The 27630-nt window shown below is 54.7% G+C and overlaps 1 protein-coding gene across 1 annotated transcript; it reads left to right on the forward strand.

The window, feature by feature from the left end:
* Positions 1–1036: 1036 nt before the first annotated feature.
* SEMA7A (semaphorin 7A (JohnMiltonHagen blood group)) lies at positions 1037–27253 on the forward strand (the record flags this gene model as incomplete). The annotated part of the gene is given in 16 exon segments (XM_079318443.1): positions 1037–1242; positions 13252–13385; positions 13742–13792; positions 14092–14187; positions 14891–14975; positions 15375–15485; positions 16856–16995; positions 18004–18182; positions 18262–18370; positions 19393–19591; positions 21077–21192; positions 22081–22232; positions 23372–23402; positions 23407–23421; positions 23423–23438; positions 26904–27253. Coding segments are annotated over 16 exon segments (1899 nt in total). The 5' UTR covers positions 1037–1127.
* Positions 27254–27630: the final 377 nt, after the last annotated feature.

A 27630-nucleotide genomic window follows, 5' to 3' on the forward strand; every position in this document is an offset into this window, starting at 1 on the left:
TCAGGAGCGATTTTGGGAAGAAAACTGTTTTTCCCTGCTGGAAACCGAGTGCTAACGGGGCCTGGCAGCTCAGGGAGCAAACAGGGCCCTGCAGCTGCCCCCAGGGCAGGTCGGGGTGAGCTCGGAGCGCTGCAGGGCTGGGAATCACCACGCCAGAAGTGTTTGTTTTCCCCTGTAATTACCCCGGCAGCTGCGTGGCCAAGGAGGAAGATGAACCCCCTGACTCCGGGAAATCCCTGTGGCCCCTGCAAATTCGCCATTAGCCGGCTCATTAATTTATATTTTTTGCTTTCTTCAGCGTGCCCCCCTTGGCCTGGCCCTGCTCGTCCCTGCAGGAGCGCGGCTTCAATCGCGACTTTAAAAGGCGCAGCTGCGTCTCGTTCCCGGTGGGTTTCTCCCATTCCGGTCACGTCCCGGCTCTCCGTGCTCGGAATGCCCCGCTCCTCTCATTAAAAAGGCTCCCGGCGCTGCCCGGGGGCACCTTGGGGACAGGGAGGTGACAATTCGGGACAAGGACTGTGCCACGCGCGGGGTGTCCTTTGGAGGGACACGAAGGTTCGGGGTGATCGGGCAGGGCTCAGCTTCCTCCCGCACCCAGTCGGGGGTGTCGCGTTCCTTTGGGGACAGCTTGGTGGCCCTAGGAGTGGCACTGCCACAGCCCTGCTGCATCCAGCTGTTGATTCAGCTGTTCCGCTGCCCCCACCGCACCTGGCTCCGGGCACACCCCGCTGTCCCACCGCCCCCTTTTCTTCCAACCTCAGCCCTATTTCCCTTCTCATTTCACCCGTCCCAATCTTTATTTCCCCTCCTCAGCCCCCACGGGAAGTTCTTCTCAAACCTCGGGTGACAAATCCGCCGACCCCCGCACCTTCCTCCCACCGAGGAGAAGGAAAAAAAAAAACCCAAATAACCCAAAAAAAGACCCCAAAATCCCCATTAAAAGCGGCACGGAGCGCTGGAGCTCAGGTGCTGAAGACGTCGCTGCGGTTTTCTATTTCCATGTCGCGCTGAAGGCCCGCCCTCCCGCACCATTGGCTGCGCTCGGGTGGCTCTCAGCCTTTTGTACGCGGGGAGATGCGGCTGTCAGCCCGCCCGGCTCCCCATCCCGGCTCGCTCCCGGACTAGCAATGGGCAGCAGGAGCTCGCCCGCCGCCCTCCTGCTGGCCCTGTGCCTCGGCCAGCTGGGCGCGTGGGCAGCGGGGCGCCCCAAGGTGAACCCCAGGATCATCGCGGCTCCCCAAGGTGAGTCCCCTCGGATTGCGGTGCCTTCCTACCTGGGTCTCGTCCTTTGAGCAGAGTCGGGTTATTTTTAATTCTTTCGTGTCCTCGGGGCGGGGGGGCTTTTGGCTCTCCTTAAACGCCTGCGGGCTGAGGCTGCTTGCTTTTAATTGGATTTTTAGATTGCTCCTTCTTTCTTTCCTTTTATTATTTTTTTTTAAATGTTTTAAAAGCATTTTCCTACCAGCTGAGAACATTAAAAGCCGTCGGAAAGCTTTTTTTTCCCCCCTGTCAGCTGGGTGTATCAAAGGCTGTCAAAAAGCTCTGAGGCGGGCACAGGACACATTTCCTAACTCGCAGCTCTCCAGAAAGGAGAAGTGTATTTACATAGTTAATGCATACTTCTAACTCGCCCTGCTCGCTGCAGATGAATTTGGAGAGTAAACATTTGCCGAGGACCTCTGGTGCCGGGGAAAAATTTACAAATGGCACGTAAGGACTTTGTAACCGCAGCGGCTCTCGGCAAAACCGAACAAAGAAATGTTTTCAGGCTCCGAGCCTGGCGTGTCGGTGCTGGTTTTATCCCGAGTTTTGGGCTGAATCCCCTCCAGGCTGGCTGGAACAAAGACCCCGTTGGCTTTGCCGGGCGGGCTCTGCAGCACAAGGGCTCCTCTGTCTCCCAATTCCCGGCAACTTCCGAGCACGCCCATTTCTTTCCCCCGCTCCGTTCCTGTGCCATCTGTTATCCCCCCGCTGGTATTTGCGGTGCCCTTCCCGGGGCTGGCTGGTGGCCGTGTGCGCGGCTCGGGGGTGGCCTCTGCTGTCACCTTGTCACACACAAAGGGGAGAGGCACCGGCACGCCGGGCAGGGGAGGCTGCTCCGCGATGGCGTCACCGGTGCTGGCTGGGAAAAGGGATAGGAGCTGCTGCTGCTGCTGCTCCGGGGAGATTCCCCCTGTTCCCTACAGGGAAAAGACGGATGGGGTGCCCCATCGCCACCTGTGTGTCCCTGCTGTCGCTTGTCCCTCCGTCGTGTCTCGGCGGCACCTGTCACTGAAACCAATTAGGACACTCCAGCTCAGCTTATCTCTGCCTGTCATCATTTAGGCAGAACTCGGGGCTAAGAGGGATTGCAGTCAGGGAGGGATGCGAGCGAGCCGTGCCCTATTTATCAGCTCCTTGGTGTCACCTCTACCCTCCCCAAGTAGGGCTGTGTGTGAAGGGGGGAAGAGGAGGAGGAGGATGAAGAACTGCTGTGGCAGAAGAGCCTTGCTGAACTTCCCCATGGCCCGGGCGATCTGAAAGCTCAGCATGTTCAGCGCTCAGCACGTGGCTGCTGCAGCTGCAGCCCCGCTCCCAGCCGGTCCCTGTCCCTCTCCGTGCGGCAGGGGTGCAGCCGCAGGGCTGATTTTCAGCTCGGCCCCCTTTCCTGGGGGTGGAGAGCAGCGTTCCGGCCCAGTGCTGCAGGGCTGGCCCCGGCTCTGGGCTCTGCGGGAGCTGGCAGCACTCCCTTAATTCAATTTCTTACCCGTGCCAGCAGCAGGTGATGCGGCTCGGCAAAGGCACCTCCACGTGTTCCAGCCCTGAGCAGGGCGAGGATTTCTGGGGCTGGGCAGAGCCCGATCCCTCCCTCCCTGCAGCGCAGGAAATTGGGCAAAGCTGCGGCTGCTTTTCCATCCCTCAGCCTCGCTCCCCTCTCCAGCACCGTGCCCGGCGAGTCTGTGGCACCAAAAATCTCAATTCTGCTGGTTCGTGGTGGTTTTGGTGACACCCCCTTGTCTGCCAAACCCTGCCCTCCCTGCAGGTCCCTGCAAGAACAAGGTGAGGGGACGTGGGCAAGTGGGTCAGAATGTACCCAGGCTGAGGTGGCACCACACCTGCAGTCAAAGGAACACCGCGAGCCTGTCCTGGCGCTACTGGATTAACACTTTGGAGCACAGCGTTCTACAGCTCCGCGGCCGCTGCAGCCCGCACAGGCGAGAGTGTTCCCTCTTGACCGTGCAGGATTTCCGTCTCTCGGAGCAAAGATCAGCTCCACATCCATACCCGCAGCACCCTGAGTCATTTTGGTCAGGGGGATCTTTGCTCCATTCCCGTTGGCGAGGGTGGCTCCTGGCCGCTCACGAACGCCGAGTTTCTCCGGGCGGAGGCTCTGGGGGCAGGCACAGTGCTCCCATCCTCCCCTGGATTTTTTCCCTCCCGGCTGGGCTGTGCTTTTGGCAAAGGTGCAGCGCATCCCACACGGAGCTTTCGCTCCTTGGCGCGGCTCCCGCATATCGCGGGGGTGGCAGCGGAGGGGACACCCGGCCCATCCCGGGCTGTCTCCTGACCGGAAAGTCACCGAGCATCGCAAAACGCTGAGCGTGGCACGGAGCCCGCGGCCTTTGCAGCGCAGGCTGGGCTGGAGCTGCTGCCACGCTCAGGAATTCGTCCCTGCTCAGCCACACGTGCACAAATCCGAGTTCTCCTCGGATATTTGCGTTGGCACCGCGGGGCGGGACGGTTCTGGCTGTTTGATTATTCTCAGCTCATTAACAGGTGAGCTGGGAGCTGCGGGGAGCAGGTTCTGAGATAACCGGGCCCCCGGAGGAAGCAGGTTCTGAGATAAGTAGGTCCCCGAGGGAAAAGCAGGATTATACAATTGACCCTTGGCTGCCTCTCGGCAGGGTGAGCTGACTGCAGCCCGCCTCGGGAACCTTTGGAATGGCAGTTCTGGGAATCCGCCTGGACTGCCTGGAACAGCTCCTGGGCTTTGCTGTGCTTGGCTTGCCTGGGAGAGCTGTGTCAGCAGGGCTGGCGGGGAGCTCGCCGTGCACTGGGGCACTGGGTGCCCCCAGAATCTTCTGGAAAGAGCTGCAGGGAGGCTTGGGATGAGGGATGGAGGGACAGGACACAGGGAATGGCTTCGTGCTGCCAGAGGGCAGGGGTGGATGGGATAGTGGGAAGGAATTCCCAGAGAAGCTGTGGCTGCCCCTGGATCCCTGGAAATGTCCAAGGCCAGGCTGGACAGGGCTTGGAGCCACCAGGAACAGTGGAATGTGTCCCTGCCCATGGAGTGAGATGATCCTTAGGGTTCTCATCCTTTCCTCTTGTGGCAAACCAGGGATTTTTGGTGTCAGCAGAAGCTTTTTCCCCTCAGCGACAGCATTTCTGGTTTTTTTGTGGTCCCATGGTGTGAAACATCTTGGTAGGACACTTTCCCACGAAGCTCTCTCGGAGCATCACCATTTCCAGGAGAAAGCTGCTCGCTTTCCCAGCAGAGCTATTTTCTCCTTTTTCACAGGGTTGGGTGATGCTGGGAGCTGAAAATGTTAGTTGGGAAAAAAAAAAAAAAAAAAAAAAAAAAGAGAAAAGAAATATGTTTTGCTGTGCGCAGATTGAAAAAGAAGAAAAGCAAACCAAACAAATGGAGTGAATCACAGGCACCTCCTGTCGCAAGAGCACGACACAAAAACAACAGGCAGGGCACGACTGATGGAAGTTGTGGCTGGAAATGGGAGGCAGATGCCAATTCCTGACCAAGCTCCCAGCTCTGCACCAGCCAATTTGGGGACAGAACTGCTGAAAACGGGCCTGGGAAGGTGTTCTGTGGGTGATGCAGTGCCTTAAATGGGACAAACTAAATTTAAACCCGAGTGCTTGAGTACAAACTAAATCTAAGCTAGAGCACGCAATAAATCTAAGTACAAGGTGCTTTTTAGGGCGAATCTCGCATCCAGAAAAAGGGCTGGGAGGTGAGCGAGAAGGGGAAATGGGTTCCAGCCACCTCCAGCCCGTGGCTATTCCCGGCTGCTCCAAAAATAGGGCTGCCTCCTCCTGCTGCCGGGCACCCTTCTCCTCTCTGCCAGCCCAGCTCCGCCCGGAATGCCGTGCGAGCCGGATGTGGAAGCAGCAAATTGCGGGGACGCAGTTTGGGTGATAAATCTCGCCCTAAGCGACAGCTCTGCTGTTGTCACCTGTCCCCTCCTCAGCCCTGTCGGCTCAAGGCAGTGATGATCCCACTGCTCCTTATCGGCTGGGGTCAGATATTCCCGTCTGGCCGATGTGGGAGGAAAAGGGCTCCGCCAGTTTCGGGAGTTGTGGGAGTTTCCCTGAGGAATTCACGCCCAGTCCCAGCCAGACACCTGCCCTCGGGCTGCCCTGGCCAAAGCTTTGCACAGTCTGGTTTCAAATTCCTGCTCCCGGGGCTTTCCAAGGCTCGAAAATGCGGAGCTGGAGTGAGGGGAATGCGAATCCTGGGTGCTGGGAGAGCTCCGTGGCATTCCCTGGCACAAACCCGGGGTGTCCCGGGGCTGGCACCCACCTGGAGCTCACGGCAGGTGTGGGAAGCCTCCAGCAGCAGGAGGAGGCTGGGAGCCTCCTCAGCAGGGACAATCCTGATCCAGTGAGGAAGGACAGGGTGGGATCATTCCTGATCCCTCTGGGAGGGCACAGTCAGGCCATTCCTGATCCACTGGGATCCTTCCCAATCCCACTGGAAAGGGCACAACAGGATCCTTCCCAATCGCACTGGGATCCTTCCTGATCCCACTGGGAAGGGCTTTACATGGCAGGGCTGTTCCTGATCCCACTGGGAAGGGCACAACAGGATCCTTCTTGATCCCTATGGGAAGGGCATGATAGGATCCTTTCCAATCCCTCTGGGAAGGACATGACAGAATCATTCCCAATCCCACCGGGATCTTTCCAATCCCACTGGAAAGGGCACAACAGGATCCTTCCTGATCCCACTGTGAAGGACACGGTGGGTTCATTCCCAATCCCACTGGGAAGGGCATGACAGAGTCATTCCCAATCCAATTGTGAAGGACACAGCAGGATCCTTCCCAATCCCACTGGGAAGGGCACAACAGGATCCTTCCTGATCCCTATGGGAAAGACACGGTGGGATCATTCCCAATCCCATTGGGATCTTTCCCAGTCCCACTGGGAAGGACATTGCATGGCAGGGACATTCCCAATTCCACTGGGATCATTCCTGATCCTGCCATGAAGGGCCTGTGCTGTGCACACCACACCTTTATCCACAGGGATCAAACCTCTGGATCTTCCCACTCAGAACCTCCCTGGGAATGCCAGGGAGACCCTGCCTGGGAAGGGTTTTCCAGTTTTCCAGGGGCTTGTACTGCTGGTGGATGCTACCCCATGGGAAGCCTTTCCTGGGAAATCAATGCCTGGAACTGACTTTGCTGGGCTGGGAGGGGCTCCCTGGATCCCGCCGAATCCATCCTTTGTTGTGTTGACACAACATCCAGCAGTGCTTGTGCCATTGTTCTGCCGGCCGTGGGATAAAATTCCATGATCACAGGCAGGAGCTGGGAAGCGGCACAGCCTGGGACCGCCGCTGCGGAGCGGAGCCTTTGGAAAGTCACAAAACCTGGCTCTAAATTTAGCCCCTGCAGCCGTGGGGGACTCGGCGCCGGGGCAGCCGGGAATGCCGGACCTGCTGGATGGCAGAAATGCACCGAATCAAAGGCTCCGGCCTCGCCTTGCAGCTCCAGTGCTGCATAATTATGGGGGGAGCGAGAGTGGGGCCGCGTTAGTATTCATGGAATTGCTGCCGAGCCCAATCCAGCCAGGGATTCGGCGTTTGAGAGGGAGAATTCCAGCCTTCCTGGAGCGTGGAGCAGAGCCCCGGGCTTGCTCCCCGCGGGATGCAGGTTCGGGGTCTCTTTTGTTGCTCGCTGAGTGGGTGTTTGGGATCAATTCCAGCTCCAGCTCCGGCTCGCAGCGGGGATATCAGCACCACAGCTCCTACAAGAGCTTTTGGGATCCCAAATCCCAGAAGCCCGGCAGCTCAGTCACCAAACCAAAAGGGTTCCCCCCCTCCCCCCCCCATTCCTGCCCCCAAGGCGCTCCCAGAAATAGCTCGGGAGTGGTTGACGTGCCAGGATATTTCCTTTCGGAGCGTGGCTCTGAAAAAAAGCGCATTTGTGTGCTCCGAGAGCGCCCTGCGGGGCACCGGGATCGCGCAGGGGCCGCCGGCTTTTATGGGATGGATTATCCCTGCTAATGCTGGCTCCATTGTGTGAGAAGCTGGGATCTCTCCAGGGCACAGCCAGCACCCCGGGAGCGCAGGAATGGGGGGAAAGAACCGGGGAAAAGCGGGGTGGGGTGGAAAAGCTGTGCTGGGTGAGGATTTTGGTGTTGGCCCTTCGCTGGGATGCGCTGGGGAGGCAGAAATGGGATGAGAAGAGAGAGCACGGAGTTCTCTTGGCGGGCTGCTCATCTCCAGAGCCGTGTGATGAGTGTGATCTCTCTCAGGGGGATGAGAAACTCCCGGGGCCGCGCCTTGCCGGGATCTCGGGGTGACGCAGCCGTGTGAGATGGCTCCGGCTGCTTTCACACCTCTCGTTTTTGGGGTTTTCCGTCAGCTCCTGGGCCCCTTAGTGGGGTTTTAGAGCTGTGCGTCCCCCCAGTCCCTCTGCCCCGCCTGTGCTGGTTCTGAGTGAGCAGATGGAGTTTCCACAGCTGGAAAATGGGAAGGAAAGCAGCCCACAGCCCCAACCCTTGCTTTTGGGAACCACAGGACGAGGGGAACAGCAAAATTCCGGTCAGGGCTTTTACCCATCTCGGGCTGATGGGAAAGTACTTTGGAAAACCATTAAATGGTCGGGAATGTCCGGCCCAGGCAAGGCCGTGACCGCAGCATCGCTGCCGTACCTGGCCCGTGCCCTGCCCTGGGGGGATGGGAGAGGCCGGGCTGCCTTTGGAATACCGGGAATTCCAGCAGGACCCGCCGATCCACGTTCCAGCCTCGGGATGGGATGGCACCCGAAGCAGGGAATGGCTCGTTTCAGCCAGAAGGCTTTCCAGCCTGGTTTCCCCAGGATTTTTGGGGGTGTCCCTGCTCCTTTGGGGGATGGGGGAGGGCAGGAAGGCAGTGCCAGGCTGAACAGGAGGGGTACGTGGAGGGAGTGAAAGCGGGACCAGGACATTTAGACACAGAGGAAGCTCCAGGGGGGATGGGACAGAAACCTGGGGGTGTCACTTCTGCTCTGCTCCTTCTGCTTTTCTGTAGAAATGACTCAGGTTGGGGCACGGGACAAGCCGAAACAGCAGCGGGCCTGCCCTGGGGTGATCCCTGAGCCCTTGCAGGCTCTCCTTCTCCTCCGGGTGCCCGGGACCCTCGGGGGACACAGACCCTGCTCCTGCACTGCAGCCCGGGCAGAGGCTGGGGACAGGAGGAAGCAGCGAGGAGGAGGGGCCTCCACACATTTCTTGCCACTCGTGTTTCCCGTTTCACCTCATTCTCGAAACGCGTATTTTTTACCCCGAAATGTGACACATTTCACGAGGTGTGATGGCAGCGCGCTAGGACCTTGCAGCCAAAATTTCTCAATTATTCCGTGCCAGGTCAGAGCAAACCTGCCCAAAATGCCCCCAAATTGCTCAGAAACGCCTCATTTACAGTCAAGACTGTTCCTATAAAAAGCCCCGTTGCTGCAGGGTCTGTCCCATGAGCCTGCCAGGCTGCCTGAGGCGTCCATCCCATGGGAAAGGGACACTCCTGTCCCCGCTGTGCCTCCCTCGTGTCACTTTGTTCCCTTGGAGCAAAGTCACGCTGGAAGGAAAACTTAGCACAGCAGCTCCTTGGAGACATATTTCCTCTTCCTGAAATGCCTCATTTTGGGAATTTATAGATCGTCTAAAAAAAAAAAAAAAAAAAAAAAAAGGAAAGAAAGAAAATGCAGCTTTGGCTTCTTGGTGGAGCGGGGGTGGGAGCGGTGAGGTGGATCCAGCCCTGCTCCGGGGATGGAAGGGACTCTGGCAGCACTGTGGGGTGTCCCTGTCCCCCTGGGGTGGCTGGCCCGGCCGTAGGGGATGATGAAACTCCAGCTGCACTGCGGAGGTTGGGGAGCTGAGGTACGGGAGTTCATGCGTGACTCAGGAAGCGGCCCTGAATCACATTCCCGGGAAAACTGCAGCTGGGCTGTTGGTCACATACCCTGCGGGAAGAGGGACAGCATCGGTGAAACTGATGTCACCGCATCCCGGCGGCTTCCGACTGATATCCCAGCAGATGTGAGGAGTTCGGCCTGACTCAGGGCCGGGATGAGAGCGCAGGTGACATCCAGGGACACTCCCACATTCCCAGCCCGCGAGTCAGCTTTTCCTCCTTCCTCCCGTCCCCGAGGTCTGAATCTCGATGAGGATGCGGAAAGGAATCCGAGCTGCGGAGTGTTCGGAGCTGCGAGCGGCGGAGGAGGCTGCACGGGCAGCGGAGCAGGTGGCAGTGCCATCGGGGCCACCGCGAGTGACAGTGACACGCGTCACAGCGACAATTCCCGGGGGGATCGCCTGGGCGGCGGGGCTGGGCTGCGCTGCCAGGGCTCGGCACCGCGCCAATCCCGCTTCTCCATGCGCCGCCTGTGCCCCTCCTGCGACAGCCACCGCCGAGGGGCTGGGGGGAGCAGGCCATTCCTGGGAGAGGGGAAATCCAGGGGAATGCAGCTCCAGGAGTGGGCGATTCTAGGAGTGAGCAGTTTCAGGGAGAGCACAATTCCAGGATTTGGCAACTCCAGGGAAGAGGCCATTCCAAGAAGGGCTATACCAGGGAGCAGGCAGACTCCCTATCCTGCTCTCCCAACTCATATTCCCAGGACATTCCCACTTGGAAGGAATTTATGGGTGGAAAATGAAGGCTCTGCCTCATGTTCCCCCCATCTCCCAAAAACCATCAGGTTCTGCCCCCACCCCACTTCCACTTTCATTTCTGCCGAGCTTTATTTCAGTTCCCGATTTTAACCCGTCGGAACCATCACCTCTCTCCCTCCCTGAGCCACCCCAGGAGCAGCATTCCCACAGAATTCCAGAATTCGCACCAGGAGCGGTGCGAGCCGGTGACTCAGGAGCGTCTGGGCTGCGGGAGCTACTGCCAGCCGGGAATGCTGGAGCGAGGAGAGGCAAGGCGGGGCTGACTCAGCCCCAGCTGGGCTGGGTGATGGAGTCTGGGGGAGAGGCTGCAACCCACGCTGCCCCTGTGCTCCGGAGGGGGGAACAGCCAGCTCTGGGATACTCCGGGATTGTCCTGGTTTGAGGGACAGGTGTCTGCCAATAAAGGCAGAAGCTTCTCTTTGAAATGGAGAATGTAAACCCCCTCCCTCCAAATTATTATAATTTTGAAATTAAGGGGCTCTCAGGCAAAGATAGGGGAATTAGGAATAACAGTTCTTTACTAGGAAAATTAAAATAGAAATACAGTATGACAAAGAACAATCCCAAACCCTGCCAGAGTCAGAATCCAAGCTGACACCCGTCAGTCAGTCAGGGTGGTGGCAGCAGCCCCATTCAATGGTGCTGCATCCTCCTGCAGTGGCAGATGTGGTTCAGCTGGAGCAGTGCTCCTGGAGAAGGTGCAGTTTCCTCTGAAGGTGCAGGGATGATGTGGAAAGGTCTGGCTTTCCTCTGGAATGCAGTGGAAAGAAGGTGCCTTGGTGTCCCAAATCTCAGTTTTTTCTCTGGGTAGGAAAGGCTTGGCTCCTGCCCTGGCTGGAGCATCTGCCAGTGGGATGATGGAATTTGATCAGTCCCACAGTGGGGCTGAATGGGGCAGCAGCAGATGATATCTCCTGGAGGGAGGATGGGCTGTGGAAAGATAAAGATGATTGCCCCAGCTGGTTTAAAGCTGGCCCATTAGCAGATAATATGTGCCAGGAGATCAGGGGCACTGCCCCACCCATAGATGGGGACAGAATACACATTGCTGGACACATCAACCCAACATAGGGATTCTCCCAGATGTTCCCAGATGCTCCCAGGTGCTCCCAGATGCTCTGGTGCTTCCCAAAGGGCTCCACAGGGAGCCACCCGCTCAATCTATGGAAATCAGGATTGCTCCTTTCTCTCCATCGCATCCTTCCCTCACCCCCAGGCATCTCTGCTCCCCTCCCCTCCCTCTGGCGCTGAGCACAAAGCCGCCCTTTCTCCCATTCAGGCTGCCGGCGCGGGGACATTTGCAGGGACAGTGGTGCCATTGATGCCGCCAGCGCCGGGCAGAGGGGCACGGCCGGGTCAGCCCGGCTCTGCAATGAGCCCCGTGTCCCCTGCAGCTCCGGGCCGGGTTGGGAGCAGGGGGTGACAGCAGGGCCGAGCCTTCCAAGGGCACGGCCTTTCTTCCCAGTGTCAAAAGCAGCTTTGGGTTTGCCAGGAGAGATGTCCCGTTCTTTGGGGACACAATGGGACATGGCCCGGTCCCTGGCAGTGTTCCAGGCCAGGCTGGAGGGGCTTGCAGCACCCTGGGGCCGTGGAAGGGTCCCTGCTCTTGGGACCCTATGCAACAGGATGAACTTCAGGGTCTCTTCCAGTCCCAGCAATTCCTTGAGTTTATGGTACTGTGCCTCCTCATCCTCACTTCAAACCCGTTTGGAGTGCAGGGTTACTCCCCCACCCACCAGGGGAGAAGGAGATTAAACCCCTTCCCTAATCCAAGCTGCTGTGGGCAGAGCAGGATTCGGGACCAGCTTTGCAGGACTCAGAACCAGCTTTGCAGCTTAGGATCAGCTCTGCAGCGCTTAGGAGCAGCTTTGCAGCTTAGGATCGGCTCTGCAGCCCTTAGGAGCGGCTCAGCCGAGGCAGAGGAGCAGCCGCCGCTCCTGGCAGCGCTCGCAGCCCCGCCGGCAGCGCGGGGAGCCCAGCCCGGGCTCGGGAGGGCTCTGTTGGCAGCGCCGCTCCCTCCCTCGGCTCCGGGAGTGATTCACGGCGTCCCTGGGGAGCTGCAGGATAAACAACAACCGCGGCGCCGGCCAAGGGATTGTTTAGAGCCGGTTTGTTTTTGGCTCCGCGGCTCAGGGAGCTCAGGAAGAGTCCCCAGAGGAGCCCCCGGGCAGCAGGAGATAAATGTGTGAGAGGAGCCGAGCTCGGAGATTTGCCTGGATTAGCAGCAATTTCGGTTTCCAGCAGGGATAAAGTTTGGTGAGGTCTGAGCAGACCGGCTGGAGGTGTGTTGGTGGTGGGGTCACTTTGTGGAAAGGGATTCTTCCTCTCCTGGGCAGGCTGAGACCGAGCCTGGCTGCAGAATCCGCCTGGGAGAGTCTGTGCTCGGGCTCAGAGGTTTCTCGGAGCCCTTGGACACAGGGGCAGGGCTGAGGGTCCCAGGGAATGGCACAGGGAGCTGTCCCCTCACTGTGTCCCCTCAGCCCTTCCCAAACCCAAGGGAAGCTTCTCCAAGCCCTGCTGGCAAAACTCTGCTTGCTGTAAGGAATGAGGTGGGAATAACCCCACAAAAGCATTCAGTGGCCCCGGTGACCTCTGAGGCAGCTCTAGGGCAGTGCCAAGTGCCAGCCCTAGAAACACAAAGAGCCGCGTGCCGCTGATTAATTCATTAATTACCTTGCGGTGCCGGCTGCCAGCTCCAGAGGCACTGGGAGCGCTGCCCGGGGCACAGACCGCGGGAATGGCAGTTCCTTTTCTTTGGGAAAGGGAAAACTGGGAATGCCCAGGAGTGCCTGATCCCTGCAGCCATCCCTGTGCTGCCACTCCCGCACACCTCGGCATTTTGGGGTGGGTGGGAGCCCAGGGCTGGCCACAAAGGAGGGAACGAAGGGGTCTGGGGTCTGGCCTGGGACCCAAACCCTGTCTGGGATTCAACCCTGCATGTGCCCCTGGGATCCAAACCCTGTCTGTGCCCCTGGGATCCAAATCCTGTCTGGGATCCAATCCCTGTTTGTGATCCAAGCCCTGTCTGGGATCCCAACCCTGTGAGTCCCTCTTGGCCCTGGGAAGGATCCAAATCCCCCTGGCACTGCCTGGATCGGTTGCAGGGTGGGAGAGGATTCCCCATTCTCCCTCTGGGATTCTGCAGCACTCAGAGCCAGGGCTGAGGCACTCCCCGCTGCCCCCCTGCACTTCCAGCAATTCCCCTGCTCTCTCTCGGCATTGTGTCGCTCTCCCGTCCCCAGGGGACAATGGCTGGAGCCCGGAGCCGCCTGTCCCCTTTCCCAGCCCCACATCCCGCTTTTCCCCGGCGCTCCAAGGGCACGGGAAGGGAGGGGTGTCCCCCCAGCATCTCCCTGAGGCGTGTGCACTCCCCAGGTGCCAAGGAATATGTGTTCCCGCGGTGGGAGAGGTTCCCGGTGTTCTTCCACCAGGAAAACACCTCCTCCATCTACGTCGGGGGCGAGGGGAGGCTCTACTACTACGACTTTGCAACCCGCGAGAACTACACGGTGAGGGGGCTCTGCCAGAGGGTTTGGCATCATAAAACCCCAAAAAAAGTGTCCGGGATCCATCTCCCAGCCCCCATTCCGGGCATGGCTGAGCCTGGAAGCAAAATCCCACAAAATTCGCGTGTTGGCTATGGGCGGGTTCGCCGGGTGGGATCCCGGTGATGTCCCGCAGGGTGGGTGATTCCAGCCAGGGATGCTCGGATTGCATCTCTGGGATGCAGCCCCGCCTCCCCGAGAGGGATTTCAGGCGCCAGGGGTGGGGGACAAGGACACCTCGTGGTGTTTGGTGACCTCGCAGTGCTGAGCTGGAGCTGAGAGCAGGAATGGAAGCGTTTCCTTCTCTTTTTTAATCCCAGGAAGAGTTCCCGGTGAAAAATGAAGGGCAGTGTGTGACCTCTGGGAATGTGGTAGGTTCCACCCCTGAGGGAACTGTGGGATGGGGAGGATTTGGGGTGAAGGAGGGAACAGTGGGATGGGGAGGATTTGGGGTGAAGAAGGAAACAGAGGGATGGGGAGGATTTGGGGTGAAGGAGGGAACTGTGGGATGGGGAGGAATTGGGGTGAAGGAGGGAACAGGATTTGGGGTGAAGGAGCTGCCCGTGCTCCCCATGAGCTCCCTCTGGATGAGGAGATCCAGGAAGAGCCAGGAGCAATCTGGGGAGCTGTGTGGTGCTGAGGGCTCGGTGCCATTGTCCCCTCCCCCCAGGAGGACAGCAGGAATTACCTGACCCTGGTGGAGCAGTACGGGGACGGGCTCCTGGTGTGCGGCACCGGCGCCTGCGCACCCACCTGCTGGAACCTGGTAGGGACCCGCCCCCAGCTGGGGAACACCTGATCCCCCAGGATCCCCTCTGACCATCCCCCAGCTGGGGAGAGCCAGCCTGATCCCCCAGGATCCCCCCTGACCATCCCCCAGCTGGGGAGAGCCAGCCTGATCCCCCAGGATCCCCTCTGACCATCCCCCAGCTGAGGAGAGCCAGCCTGATCCCCCAGGATCCCCTCTGACCATCCCCCAGCTGGGGAGAGCCAGCCTGATCCCCCAGGATCCCCTCTGACCATCCCCCAGCTGGGGAGAAACAGCCTGATCCCCCAGGATCCCCTCTGACCATCCCCCAGCTGGTGAGAGCCAGCCTGATCCCCCAGGATCCCCTCTGACCATCCCCCAGCTGGTGAGAGCCAGCCTGATCCCCCCAGGATCCCCCCTGACCATCCCCCAGCTGGGGAGAGCCAGCCTGATACCCCAGGATCCCCCCAGTCCATCCCCCAGCTGGGGAACACCTGATCCCCCCAGGATCCCCTCTGACCATCCCCCAACTGGGGGAACCAGCCTGATCCCCCAGGATCCCCTCTGACCATCCCCCAGCTGGGGAGAGCCAGCCTGATCCCCCAGGATCCCCCCTGTCCATCCTTCAGCTGGGGGACACCTGATACCCCAGGATCCCCCCTGTCCATCCCTCAGCTGGGGGACACCTGATCCCACTCAGGATCCCCTCTGTCCCCCCCAGACACAGAGGAAGGAGAGCCCACCCTGGGATGGGAGAGGGATTGCTCCCTTCACCCCTGACTCCAACACCCTCGTTGTTGTTGATGGTAAGAAAATGGATAATTTTCTATTTTCCTGTTCTCCAGTGCTTTTGCTGTGCTGAAATCCTCCCTGGGACCAACAAGAGCCCCCTGAGGCTGCTCCAACCCTGCTCTGGGTGGTCTTGGCACTCCTCATTTTGTCCCCATGGAAAGGCACATCCCTTTGGGACAGAGGGGCGTGGGATGGAGGCTCTGTGTTGGGAGTCAGGGATTGCTTTGGGTCAGGAGGGGCCTGCAGTGACCCCTTCCCACCAATCTGGAATCTGCCCCTGCCACCCTGCAAGGATGGGGGGCCAGGACTGGGGTTCCTGCTCCATCCCCACCATCCCTGTGATGGAAAATCCCAGGAAACCCTGCCTGCTTCAGCTCCTCCTGCTCCCCTCCCCAATCCCTGCTGTTCCACAGGCCAGGACATCTACTCCACCATCAAGAAGAGCCAGCAGAACGGGAAGATCCCTCGGTTCCGCCGTGTGAGGGGCGGGGGAGAGCTCTACACCAGCGACACGGTTATGCAGAGTGAGTTGGGGACATTCCCCGGGGGGGTGGGGACACTCCCTGCTGGCTCTGCCACCCCTCACCCCCTGTCACTGCTCTGCTTCTGCCCCAAATCGGCTCTAAAGGGATTTCACCTCAGGGGAAATGTAGCTGGGGTCCCTCCCGCAGGGGGGAAGGAAACGGGGTTGTGCAAAATGCTCCTCCAGCATTGGGCAACTTCCAGGGTGGAACCTGGGGCTGGGAAGGGCAGGGAAGGACCCTGCTCCACTCCTCTGGGATTCTGGTGGCTTCCCAAGGGGGAAACGGGGGATTGTGGGGATAAAAAATGGAATTAAAATGACACTGGGATAAAACAGGGAGAGGGAAAGCAAAGCTGAGAGCCTCAGGGCTGATTCTGGGATATTCCCAGAGCTCTGATCCCAGACATTCCTGCCATGGAAACACCAGAGCTCTGATCCCAGACATTCCCAGAACTCTGATCCCAGGACATTCCCTGTCATGGAAACACCAGAGCTATGATCCCAGGATATTCCCAGAGCTCTGATCCCAGACATTCCCAGAGCTCTGATCCCAGGATATTCCTGTCATGGGAACACCAGAGCTCTGATCCCAGGACATTCCCTGTCATGGAAACACCAGAGCTCTGATCCCAGTACATCCCTGCCATGGGAACAGCAGCTAAGGAGGCTCTGAGGGACCAGGGATGCCCATCATGCCATTAATAGGAACGTTGTTATGGGATTTTTTCCAACAAACACCTCGGTTTTCTCCTCTTCTGGGATCCTTCCTTTCCACAGCAGCTCCCAGAGCTGGGAGGCATTTGGATTTCCATGGCAGCCAGGGCTTCCCCATGCCAGGAAAATTAACCCACAAACACCAGAGGTTTATGTCCAAAAAAGAGACAGAGGAGTCCTTTTAGCTTTATTCTAATAAAGGGTTTTATTCAAAACAGACCATGGGATCTCTCCAATTTTTGGAGGGTCCAGCCTCCTTTTTTATCCCAATTTCCTGCTGCATTTCCCTCTCTCTTTCCCCATGGGCTGAGGTACTTGAGAGGCACAGACCTCCCAGAACACCTGAGATTCCCCTCTAATGTACAACCCTCCCTTTTAATCCTTAATTATTATTGAACTCATAGTTTTCCCCCATTACTTTCAATTTATCACTTTTTTTACACTTTGTTTGCAAAGGCAAACATCTTTTTTGCATTCACCAATGGGTTGAATCCATCCCATTGTTTCTTTCCCCTCCCAGCGCTGATTTTATCTTTGTCAAGACAAATCCCACACTCCTCTCACCCAGCCTCTCCTTTCCCTGGGGCACACCCCACTCCCTGTCCCCCCCCTTTCCTGGATGAAACCAGGTCCAAACTCTGTCCCTCCCCTCCGCAGACCCCCAGTTTGTCAAGGCCACCACGCTGAGGCACGAGGAGCCTCACCAGGACAAGATTTATTATTTCTTCCGTGAGGACAACCCCGACAAGAGCCCCGAGGCTCCACGGAACATCTCGAGGGTGGCCCAGCTGTGTAAGGTACTCAGAAAACACTTCCTCAAATGCAGCAGCGTTTTGCATATTCATGAATTTTCATGCATTATTCAAAATAATCCCCTCCCAACCTGTAAATCGATTTTTTTTGGGAATTTCTCCTTGTGGCTCGCTGCTGGTGGGTACTCCCTGATAATGGAGGATCAATAAATTCCTTCCATGGGGTTCTGGTGTCCAAAAATCCAAGAATGTGAAGAATTTCCTGATTATATATATATTTTTTAACCATTCTCTGAGTTAGTTCCATCAACAACACCTTTTTACATCACCACACCATAACCCAAGAAAAATACAGATTTATCACACTGCTATTTCTAAATTTTGTAAACAGCAGAGCTAAAAGAAACTCTGTTCATACAGCAAAATTTTCCAACATTATACATGTAGCATCCATTTTAATATTTGTGAAAAAAATACAACATGTACTTATAACACTGGCATTGCTGCAGTTCCCCAAAATTGGTGTGTGTCCCTCAAACCCTGACTCCAAAAATCAAGCAAGAGTGATCATAAGTGTTTGTCCACCTATATCCACTGGAGCAGTCAATCTGAGAGTGATTAAATTTTTTTATAAGATTCAATTTTATCTAAAGTACAGAAAGTTCAGCAACTTTTCCAGCCACCAGCTAGAAGTGAGAAAAATGGAGATCCAGCTGCTACAAGGTCTCTTAAATCCAATAGAGAATTAACACTTATGATATTTTTAACCCAATAACCAAATTCCTGTCACCCTCAGTGCACTACTAACTGTCGAACCAGAAACTACTGCATGATGAGCACCGAAAAAAACCCCAGATCTTCCATACTATATTATAAACCCCACAAATTTAAATGTGCAACCACACACTTTTATTTAATTACACACCGATGATTTTAACTTTATAATTTCAGTCTGGAAGCCTTCAGGTCCAAAGCAGTGTTCAGTGTTAGGAAGCAGAAAAACCCCAGAAATTCAGTGTTTATGGGATCCAACAGCTCTGTCCCCGTCCCTAGGAGGACAAAGGAGGAACCAGCTCCCTCTCAGCCTCCAAATGGACCACGTTCCTCAAGGCCACCCTGATTTGCGTGGATCCTGTCACCAAGGGCAACTTCAACTGGCTGCAGGACGTTTTCATTGTCCCCGCGGGGGACTGGCGCCGCTCCAAGGTCTACGGGCTCTTCACCAACACCTGGTGAGTGCCGCGGGCTGCGATCCCCCGCCAGCCCCGGTCGCCTGCGCTGTCCCCTGAGCGTGTCGCTGTCCCCTCCCAGGGGCAGCTCTGCCGTCTGTGTCTACTCCTTTGGGGACATCGACAGCGTCTTCAGGACATCGCGCCTCAAAGGTTACAGCGGCCCCACCCCCGAGGTCAAACCCGGCCAGGTGAGGCGGGGGAGGGAGGTGGGGAAGGTGCCATCCCAAAGGGAGAGATGGTGCGAGTGGCGCGGTGACACGGTGACAGCGCCCCCGGGCAGCGCTGGCACCGTGCCCCCCACCATCCTCAGCGCCCAGCCCCGTCTGACTGTGCCTTTTGTCCCTTTTTTGTCCCCCTTTATCCCCCTTTTATCCCCTTTTTATCCTCCTTTTTACCCCCCTTATCCCCCTTTTTGTCCCATTTTATCCTACTTTTATCCCCTTTTACCCATTTATCCCCCTTTCACCCTACTTTTATCCCCCTTTTATCCTCTTTCATCCCCCTTTGACCCTCTTATCCCCCTTTTACCCCCTTTTGTCCTCCTTTTATCTCCTCTTATCCCCCTTTTACCCCCTTATCCCCACTTTACCTCCATTTATTCCCATTTTATCCCTTTTTATACCCCTCTTACCTCCCTTTTTTGCCCTTTTATCCCCTTTTTGCCCCCTTTTATCCTCTTTTACGCTCCTTTAACCTCCCTTTTTTCCCCTTTATTATCCCTTTCAGACCTCTCTTACCCCCTTTTATCCCACCTTTACCCCCCTTTTTATCCCCCTCTTACCCCCTTTATATGCATCTTTTATTCCTCTTTATCCCCCTTTTAACCCCCTATCCCCCTTTCACCCCAATTTTATCCCACTTTTGCCTCCTTTATCCCCCTTAACTCCCTTTATTCCCCTTTTATCCCGTTTTATACCCCTCTTACCCCCTTACCCCCCCTTTTTTGCCCTTTTATCCTCTTTTTGCCCCCTTTTATCCCACTTTTACCCCCTTTATCCCCCTTTTATCCCCCATTTACCCTCTTTATACCACTTTTACCTCCTTTACCTCCCTTTATTCCCCTTTTATCCCCTTTTATACCCCTCTTACCCTCTTTTATCCGCTTTTTATCCCCCTTTATTCCCTTTTACCCCCCTTTACCTCCCTTTATTCCCCTTTTACCCCCTTTTCTCCCCCTTTCTCCCCCTTTTATCCCCCGCTGTCCCCGCAGTGCGTCCCCTCGGGGCAGCACACTCCCAGCGACACCTTCAAGATCGCCGACAGCCACCCGGAGGTGGAGGAGCGGGTGGAGCCGCTGGGGCCGGGGCGGAGCCCCCTGTTCCACAACAAGCACCGTTACCAAAAAATCGGCGTGCACGAGGTGGCGGCGGCCGGCGGACAGCGCTACAACGTGCTGTACCTGGCCACAGGTACGGCCACACCGGCAGGGGACAAATCCTGCCAAAGGGGCCGCGGGTGGACCCGCCCTGCAGGGACTAAAACCCCCGAGATGGGGTGGGGAAAGTGCAGCCGGCTCTGGTGGGGTTGGATGGAGTGCTGGATTGTGGATTTTTTGGAGAAATGGGGAGAAATAGAGGTAGAGAGAAATGGAGAAATAGAGATAGAGAGAAATAGAGAAACAGGGCAATAGAGAAATAGAGAAACAAAGCAATAGAGATAGAGAGAAACAGAAATAGAGATAGAGAGTTAGATAGAAATAAACAGAGATTAAAGAGAAACAGAGATAGAGAGTTAGAGAGAAACAGCAATAGAAATAGAGATAGAGAGAAACAGATACATAGAAATAGAGATAGAGAGTTAGAGAGAAACAGAGAAATTGAGAAACAGAGCAATAGAGAAATAGAGAAACAAAGCAATAGAGATAGAGAGAAACAGAGAAATAGAAATAGAGAAACAGAGAAATACAGAGAAACAGGGCAATAGAGAAACAGAGAAACAAAGCAACAGAGAGAGAGAAACAGAGAAATGGAAACAGAGAAACAGGGATAGAGAGTTAGAGAGAAATAGAGCAATAACGATAGAGAGAAACAGAGAAATAGAGAAACAAAGCAATAGAGAGAAACAGAGAAATAGAAATAGAGAGAAATAGAGAAACAGCAATAGATAGAGAGAAATAGAGCAATAGAAATAGAGAAACAGATATAAAGGGTTAGAGAGAAACAGCAATAGAAATAGAGAAATAGAGAGAAACGGAGATAGAGAGTTAGAGAGGAATACAGAAATTGAGAAACAGAGCAATAGAAATAGAGAAACAGATAAAGAGTTAAACAGAGTAATAGAAATAGAGAAACAGGGATAAAGAGTTAGAGAGAAACAGAAACAGAGAAACAGGGCAAGATAATTAAGCAGAAATAGAAACAGAGAAATAGAGAGACAGTTAAATAGAGAGACAGAGCTAGAAAAAACAGAGAAATAGGGAAACAGAGCAATAGAGAGAAACAGAATTAGAGAAATAGAGAGACAGAGAAATTGAGTTAAACAGAGAGACAGAGTTAGAGAGAAACAGAGAAATGGAGAGGAAAGAGAGATGAAAACAGAGGAACAGTAAAATGGAGAAAAACAGAACTAGAGAAACAGAGAAATAGAGAAACAGAGCAATAGTTAGGGAGAAACAGAGAAACAGAAGTAGAGAGAAATAGATAGAAACAGAGAAAGAGAGAAACAGATAGACAGAGCGATAGAGATTTCCCAGAATCCTGGATTCCAACACAGCCAAGGCCCTGCAGGGTGCCCTGGGATGGGCCCTGGGGTGGCCAGGGGGGTCAGCTGGGTGTGCCTTCCCCAGGCTGGGGGCTGGGGGTCCCTTGGGAAGGGGCAGGGATGGGGATTTTTCCCCTGTGGGTGTCAGATCCCCCCAGGGTGGCTCAGCAGGGCTGTCCCCTCTCTCTCCCCAGACAAGGGGTCCATCCACAAGGTGGTGGAGCTGCCAGACGGGGTGCAGAACATCATGGAGATCCAGGTGTTCCCCAACAAGGATCCCATCCAGTCCATGATCCTGGACCATGCCAGGGTGGGTCCCTGGGGGGGCCTGGGGGGGGGAATCAGGGAATTGTTTGGGACCTTTAATGATCACCCAGCCCCACCCTATGGCAGGGACACCTGTGGCCAGGGTGCTCCAGATCCCAGTGTCCACCCTGGTTTTGGGCACTTCTAGGGAAGCCTAGAAAATTCCCAAAGCCCCCCACTTCTAGGAGCTTTGGGAATTCCATCCTGGCCCCTCCCCACCCTCACAGGAAACAATTCCTTCCCAATATCCCACCCATCCCTACTCTGTGGCACTGGGAAACCATTCCCTGTCCCATTCCCAATATCCCATCCATCCATTCCAGTGGGAAACCATTCCCAATGTCCTGATCCCAGTATCCCACCCTTCCCTGCCCTCTGAAAAATGGAAACCATTCCCAGTGTCCTGTCCCTTTCCACTATCCCATCCCTCTGAAAATTGGAAACCATTCCCTGTGTTCTGTCACTCCAAATTTCCCTCTCAGTCTCTCCTGAACTCACCTGAGCTCTCCCTGGAGCTTTCCTCTCCCCAGGTGAACATTCCCAGTTCTCCCACCCTTGGATCACTTCCTTGCCCTCCCTCCAGCAGTTCCAGCTCCTTTTTGACCTGCCAGGAGACAGGACCTGACTGTGGGAAACCATTCCCAGTGTCCTGTCCCCTTCCCACTATCCCATCCCCCTGACAATGGTAGCCATTCCCAGTGTCCTGTCCCTTTCCCAATATCCCATCCCTCTGACAGTGTGAAACCATTCCCAGTGTCCTGTCCCCTTCCCACTCTCCCATCCCCCTGGCAATGGGAGCCATTCTCCAGCCCCGGATCCCCTGGCTGCCGCAGCCCGTCTCCTGTGTGCGGGTGCCGGGCGCAGCCGCTCACCGCCCGTGTCCTCCCCGCAGGCTGTGCTCTACGTGGGCTCGGGCAGCCGCGTCCTGGAGCTGCCCATGGCCATGTGCGGCGCCTACCGCAACAACTGCCACAGCTGCGTGCTGGCGCGGGACCCCTACTGCGGCTGGGCCGACGGCTCCTGCCTGCCGCCCGCGCTGCGCCGGTCAGTGCCGCCCCGGGACCCGCCCCGGGACCCGCCCCGGGCCCCTGCCCCTGCCCCGGGACCCGCCCCGGGCCCCTGCCCCTGCCCCGGGCCCTGCCCCGGGACCCGCCCCGGGCCCCTGCTCCGGCCCTCTGCCCCGGGCCCCCTGCCCCGGCCCTGCCCCTGCCCCGGCCCCCCGCCCCGGGCCCCTGCCCCGGCCGTCTGCCCCTGCCCCGGGCCCCCTGCCCCGGCCCTCTGCCCCCGGCCCCGCCCCCTGCCCCGGGCCGCGCCCGCAGCGCCCTGCCGGCTGTGCTGGCCGGGGAGCCCCGCGCTGGTGCTGGGGGAACCAGCGCTCCCTTAAAGGGTTTTGGGGTGTGCTGTGGGGGAGCCATCGCTCACTTGAAGGGTTTTGGGGTGTTCTGCCGTGGAACCATCCCTCCCTTAAAGGGTTTTGGAGTGGTTCTGAGTGGGTTCATCCCTCCCTTACAGGGGTTTTGTGCACCCAATCCCCTCCCCAAAAGTTTGGGTGTTCTCTTGGGATCTATCCCTCCTTAAAGGGTTTTGGGGTGTTCTGGGTGGATTCAGCCCTTCCTCAAACGGTTTTGGGGTGTTCTGGGTGGGTCTATCCCTCCCTTAAAGGGTTTTGGGGTGTTCTGTGTGGATCCCATCCCTCCCTTACGGGGGTTTTGGGCACCCCCAAGTCCTCTCCCCAAAAGTTTGGGGTGCTCTGGCATGGATCCATCCCTCCCTTACAGGGATTTGGGGTGCTCTGTGCAGATCTATCCCTTCCTTAAATGGTTTTTGGGTACCCAATCCCCTCTCCCCACGTTGGGGTGCTCTGTATGGGATCCATCCCTCCCTTACAGGGTTTTGGGGTGTTCTATGTGGAGCCAACCATCCCTTGAAGGATTTTGGATAACCAAGTCCCTCTTCCCAAATTTGGGGTGCTCTGTGCAGATCCATCTGTCCTTGAAGGGTTTTGGGCGCCCAACCTCATCCCCGTGCTGGGTCTCCCGTTGCTCATCTCCAACCTTCTGAAATTGGGGTGGATCCAACTGGAAGTGCAGATTCCTGCTGATCCCCTGATTTGGGGGTTCCCACCCCTGAAACCCCACTCCCCCCCAATTTCTCTTGGTGCTTATTCCCATTCCCACCCCCAGGGATGTGCTCCAGAACCTGAGCTTGGGCTCGTGGAGGAAACTGCCAGAGGGGGAGATGTCAAGGAAGGTAGGTGGAGGTGCTGGGGGAGGAACTGTTGGATTCTCCAGCCTTTGGATGGTGGGGAGATGGCTGGAATTTGGTGGGAATCACTTTTCCCAGCTGGATGGGAAAGGTTGAAAATGGGAGGAAAAGTTCCTGTGGGCTTCACCAGACTGGATTCTGGTGGGGTTGGGTTGGGAAAGGACACTGAAGATCTTCCAGTCCTGGGCATGGCATGATCCTACAGTCCAGTCCATCAGTCCTGGATGTCTGTTATGAGTTTGAAGATCCTCCAGTTCCATCTTTCCAAGCATGGACACGATCCCACCAGCCCAATGTGGGTTCCTGGATGTCTGTTACGGGTTTGAGGATCCTCCAGTTCCATCTTTCCAGGCACAGACACCATCCCACAGCCCAATGTGGGTCCTGGATGCCTCTTGTGGGTTTGAAGACCCTCCAGTTCCAGACGTGGGCATGATCTCACAGCCCAATGTGGGTCCTGGATGTTTGTTATGGGTTTGAAGATCCTCCTGTCCTGGGCATGGCATGATCCCACCAGCCCAATCCCATCAGTCCTGGATGTCTCTTGTGGGTTTGAAGATCCTCTAGTTCCATCTTTCCAAGCACAGACACCATCCCACCAGCCCACTATAGGTCCTGGATGTTTGTTGTGGTTTGAAGATCCTCCAGTCCTGGGAATGGCATGATCCCACAGCCCAATGCATCAGTCCTGGATGTCTGTTATGGATTTGAAGATCCTCCAGTTCCATCTTTCCAAGCACAGACAACCATCCCACAGGTCAATGTGGGTCCTGGATGTCTCTACTGGGTTTGAAAATCCTCCAGCTCCATCCCTGCCGCACAGGCACCATCCCACCAGCCCAGTCCATCAGTCCTGGATGTTTGTTACGGGTTTGAAGATCCTCCAGTTCATCTTTCCAAGCATGGACATGATCTCACCAGCCCACTATGGGTCCTGGATGTCTGTGTTGGGTTGAAGATCCTCCAGTCCTGGGCATGGCATGATTCCACCAGCCCAATCCATCAGTCCTGGATATTTGTTACAGGTTTGAAGATCCTCCAGTTCCATCTTTCCAGGCACAGGCATGATCCCACAGCCCAGTGTGGGTCTTGGATGTCTGTTGTGGGTTTGAAGATCCTCTACTTCCAGGCATGGGCATGATCCCAGCAGCCAAATCTATCAGCCTGGATGTCTGTAATGGGTCTGAAGATCCTCCAGTTCCATCTTTCCAAGCACAGGCATGATTCCACCAGCCCAATGTGGGTCCTGAATGTCTCTACTGGGTTTGAGGATCCTCCAGTTCCAGACTTGGGCCCAATCCATGTGTCCTGGGATGTCTCTATGGGGTTTGAGGATCCTCCAGTTCCATCTTTCCAGGCATGAGCATGATCCCACCACCCCAATCCATCAGTCCTGGATGTTTGTTACGGGTTTGAAGATCCTCCAATTCCATCTTTCCAAGCATGGACACGATCCCACAGCCCAGTGTGGGGTCCTGGATGCCTCTTGTGGGTTTGAAGATCCTCCAGTTTCATCCCTCCAGGCATGGGCACAATCCCACTAAAAACTCAATTCACTCATTCTCTGCCATAGCTAAGCATAGAAAGGGGAAAGAAAAAGAGATTAAAAACCTCATGGGGTGAGATAAGGATCATGCAGAAACCACTCAAAGAGCAAAACAGCCTCAAAACTTTCGAAGGTACCAAGCAAAATTTATTTTCAAAGAGGATCATGAGAATAAAATGAAACTCTAGAACTGCTTTTCCTCCTTACCCCCACCAACATGGGGATTTTAGCCAGTTTTACAAATTTACAAATCTTTCTCTGTGAACTTCTCCAACTTGGTGTCACCTTATTGTTTCTTCTGTAGCTGAACCATTTGTATTTGTTTGTTTGTCCTCAGCTTTATCCACTGAAACCTTTTTCATAGAGTTTTTATAATTTTTTAATAGAATTTTCATAGTTTTCTGCAGTGCTGGAAAGGTTGAACCCATCCAGGTTGTGCATCAGGTGATCAGTGTCTGTAGGTTTGTGTATCATCAAGCTCTATCCATTGAAAACATTTTAAAATAGAAATTTTATAAGGTTTAAATAGAGTTTTTAATAGAATTTTTCTAGAATTTTAATATAGTTTTTCTAGAGTTTTTCTATAGTTTTTAATAAGAGTTTTATAAGGTTTTTAGAGTTTTTATAGAGTTTTTAATAGAGCTTTTCTAGAATCCTAATAGAATTCAAAGAGTTTTTCTAGAGTTTGTAATAGAGGTTTCTCTAGAGTTTTTTTATGAGTTTTTCTAGAGTTCCCAAGAGGATTTTCAGAGAGTTTTTCTAGAGGTTTTTCTAGAGTTTTAATAAGGTTTTTTATAGAGTTCTTCTAGAGTTTTTTTTAGAATTTTTAAGTTTTAATAGGGTTTTATAAGTTTTTAATAGATTTTTCTCTAGTTTTGCTGGCAGTGGAAAGGTTGAGTCCCATCCAGGGAATCACTCTTCAGTGTCCTGGGCCATGGGATGGAGCCCTTCAGCCCCTCCCCCATCTGCTGAAAAAAAAAGGAGAAAAAGGAATTTTTTCCTTTCTGAAAATGGGCCATCATAGAGGTGTTGATAACTTCTCTAATTTAACTAATTTTCTCTATCTAATTTATCTAATTTGTCTATCTAATTTTTATAATTTATTTATGTAATTAATGTAATTAATGTAATTAATGTAATTAATGTAATTAATGTAGTCTACATAATTAATGCAATTTATGTAATTTATGTAATTTTTCTAATTAATCTAATTTATCTATATAACTTATCTAATTGATCTAATTTATCTATCTAGTTTATCTAACTTATTTACCTAATTGATCTAATTAATCTGTCTGATATATGTAATTTATTTAATTTATGTAATTATTGTAATTTATATAACTTACCTAGTTGATCTAATTTATCTGTCTAGTTTATCTAACTTATCTAACTTATCTATCTGACATATGTAATTTATTTAATTTATTTAATTTATGTAATTTACGTAGTTCATGTATTTTATGTAATTTATTTAATTTATGTATTTTATGTAATTTATGTAATTCATGCAATTCATATAATTTATCTAACTTATATAACTTACCTAATTGATCTAATTTATCTATCTAGTTTCTCTAACTTATCTGACTTATCTAATTGATCTAATTTATCTATCTAGTGTAATCTAACTTATCTATCTAATATGTGTAATTTATTTAATTTATGTAATTTATTTAATTTACGTAGTTCATGTAATTTATGTAATTTATGTATTTTATGCACATAATGTAATTCATGTAATTCATGCAATTAATGTAATTAATGTAATTTATGCAATTAGCCTCGGGGCCGGCGGTGCCGCCAGCCCCTGCAGGGGCGGGCTGCACCAGCCAGAGCAGAAATCACAGATCTCCTGTCCCCACCCCGCATCTTGTCCCCGCTAACCCGCCGTGTCCCCGCAGGCGCCTTCCGGAACATCTCGGTGACTCCCTTCTCCCGCTATTACCTCAACTGCTCCATCGAGTCCCAGTACGCCTCCTACAGCTGGTACCACGAGGACGCGCTGGTGCAGAGCTGCAACTCGTCCCGCCCGCAGCCCGACTGCTTCCACTTCATCCCCAGCGTGCGCCGCGAGCACCTGGGCCACTATGTCTGCGTGTCCGAGGAGGATGGGTTCCGCCAGGAGCTGGTCAAGGAGCGCCTGCTGGACCGCCAGCGGCTGCTGGGGCAGCGCGGGGCGGCTCCGGACACTCCACCCGCGCCCTGGCTCTGCTTGCTGTCAGCGCTGCTCCTGGCTGAGCTCTTCCACTGACGCTGCCCCGCCCGCAAAAGCCGCGGCAGGAGAGGGTGACCGTGCGCGGGCTGGTCCTCGGGGCGCGGCCGCTCCTTGCATGTGATGAAGATGAGGAGGAGGAGGAGCAGCCTCGGCGCTGCGGGATGCCCTCCTGAGTTTTTGGGTTTGGATGATGCGGTGTTGCTCGAGTCGCCTCCGGCTCCGGAGGGGCTCGATTGGTTTTTGTTTTTTTATTCGCGGCCGCTTTTGATGTGGGAGGGAGGTCGGGAATCGGCGCCGCGTTGGGAATTTGCATGGAAAAGCCTCCTCGGCAGGTGACTGGATTTGGGGTGTGGGGGGCGGGAAGGGAAGGTGGGAACGCGCTGGAGACGCACAAATGCTCTGCGGGCAGCTGG

The sequence above is a fragment of the Erithacus rubecula genome, assembly GCF_903797595.1.
Source record: "Erithacus rubecula genome assembly, chromosome: 14".
In the NCBI taxonomy this organism is placed as follows: Eukaryota; Metazoa; Chordata; class Aves; order Passeriformes; family Muscicapidae; genus Erithacus; species Erithacus rubecula.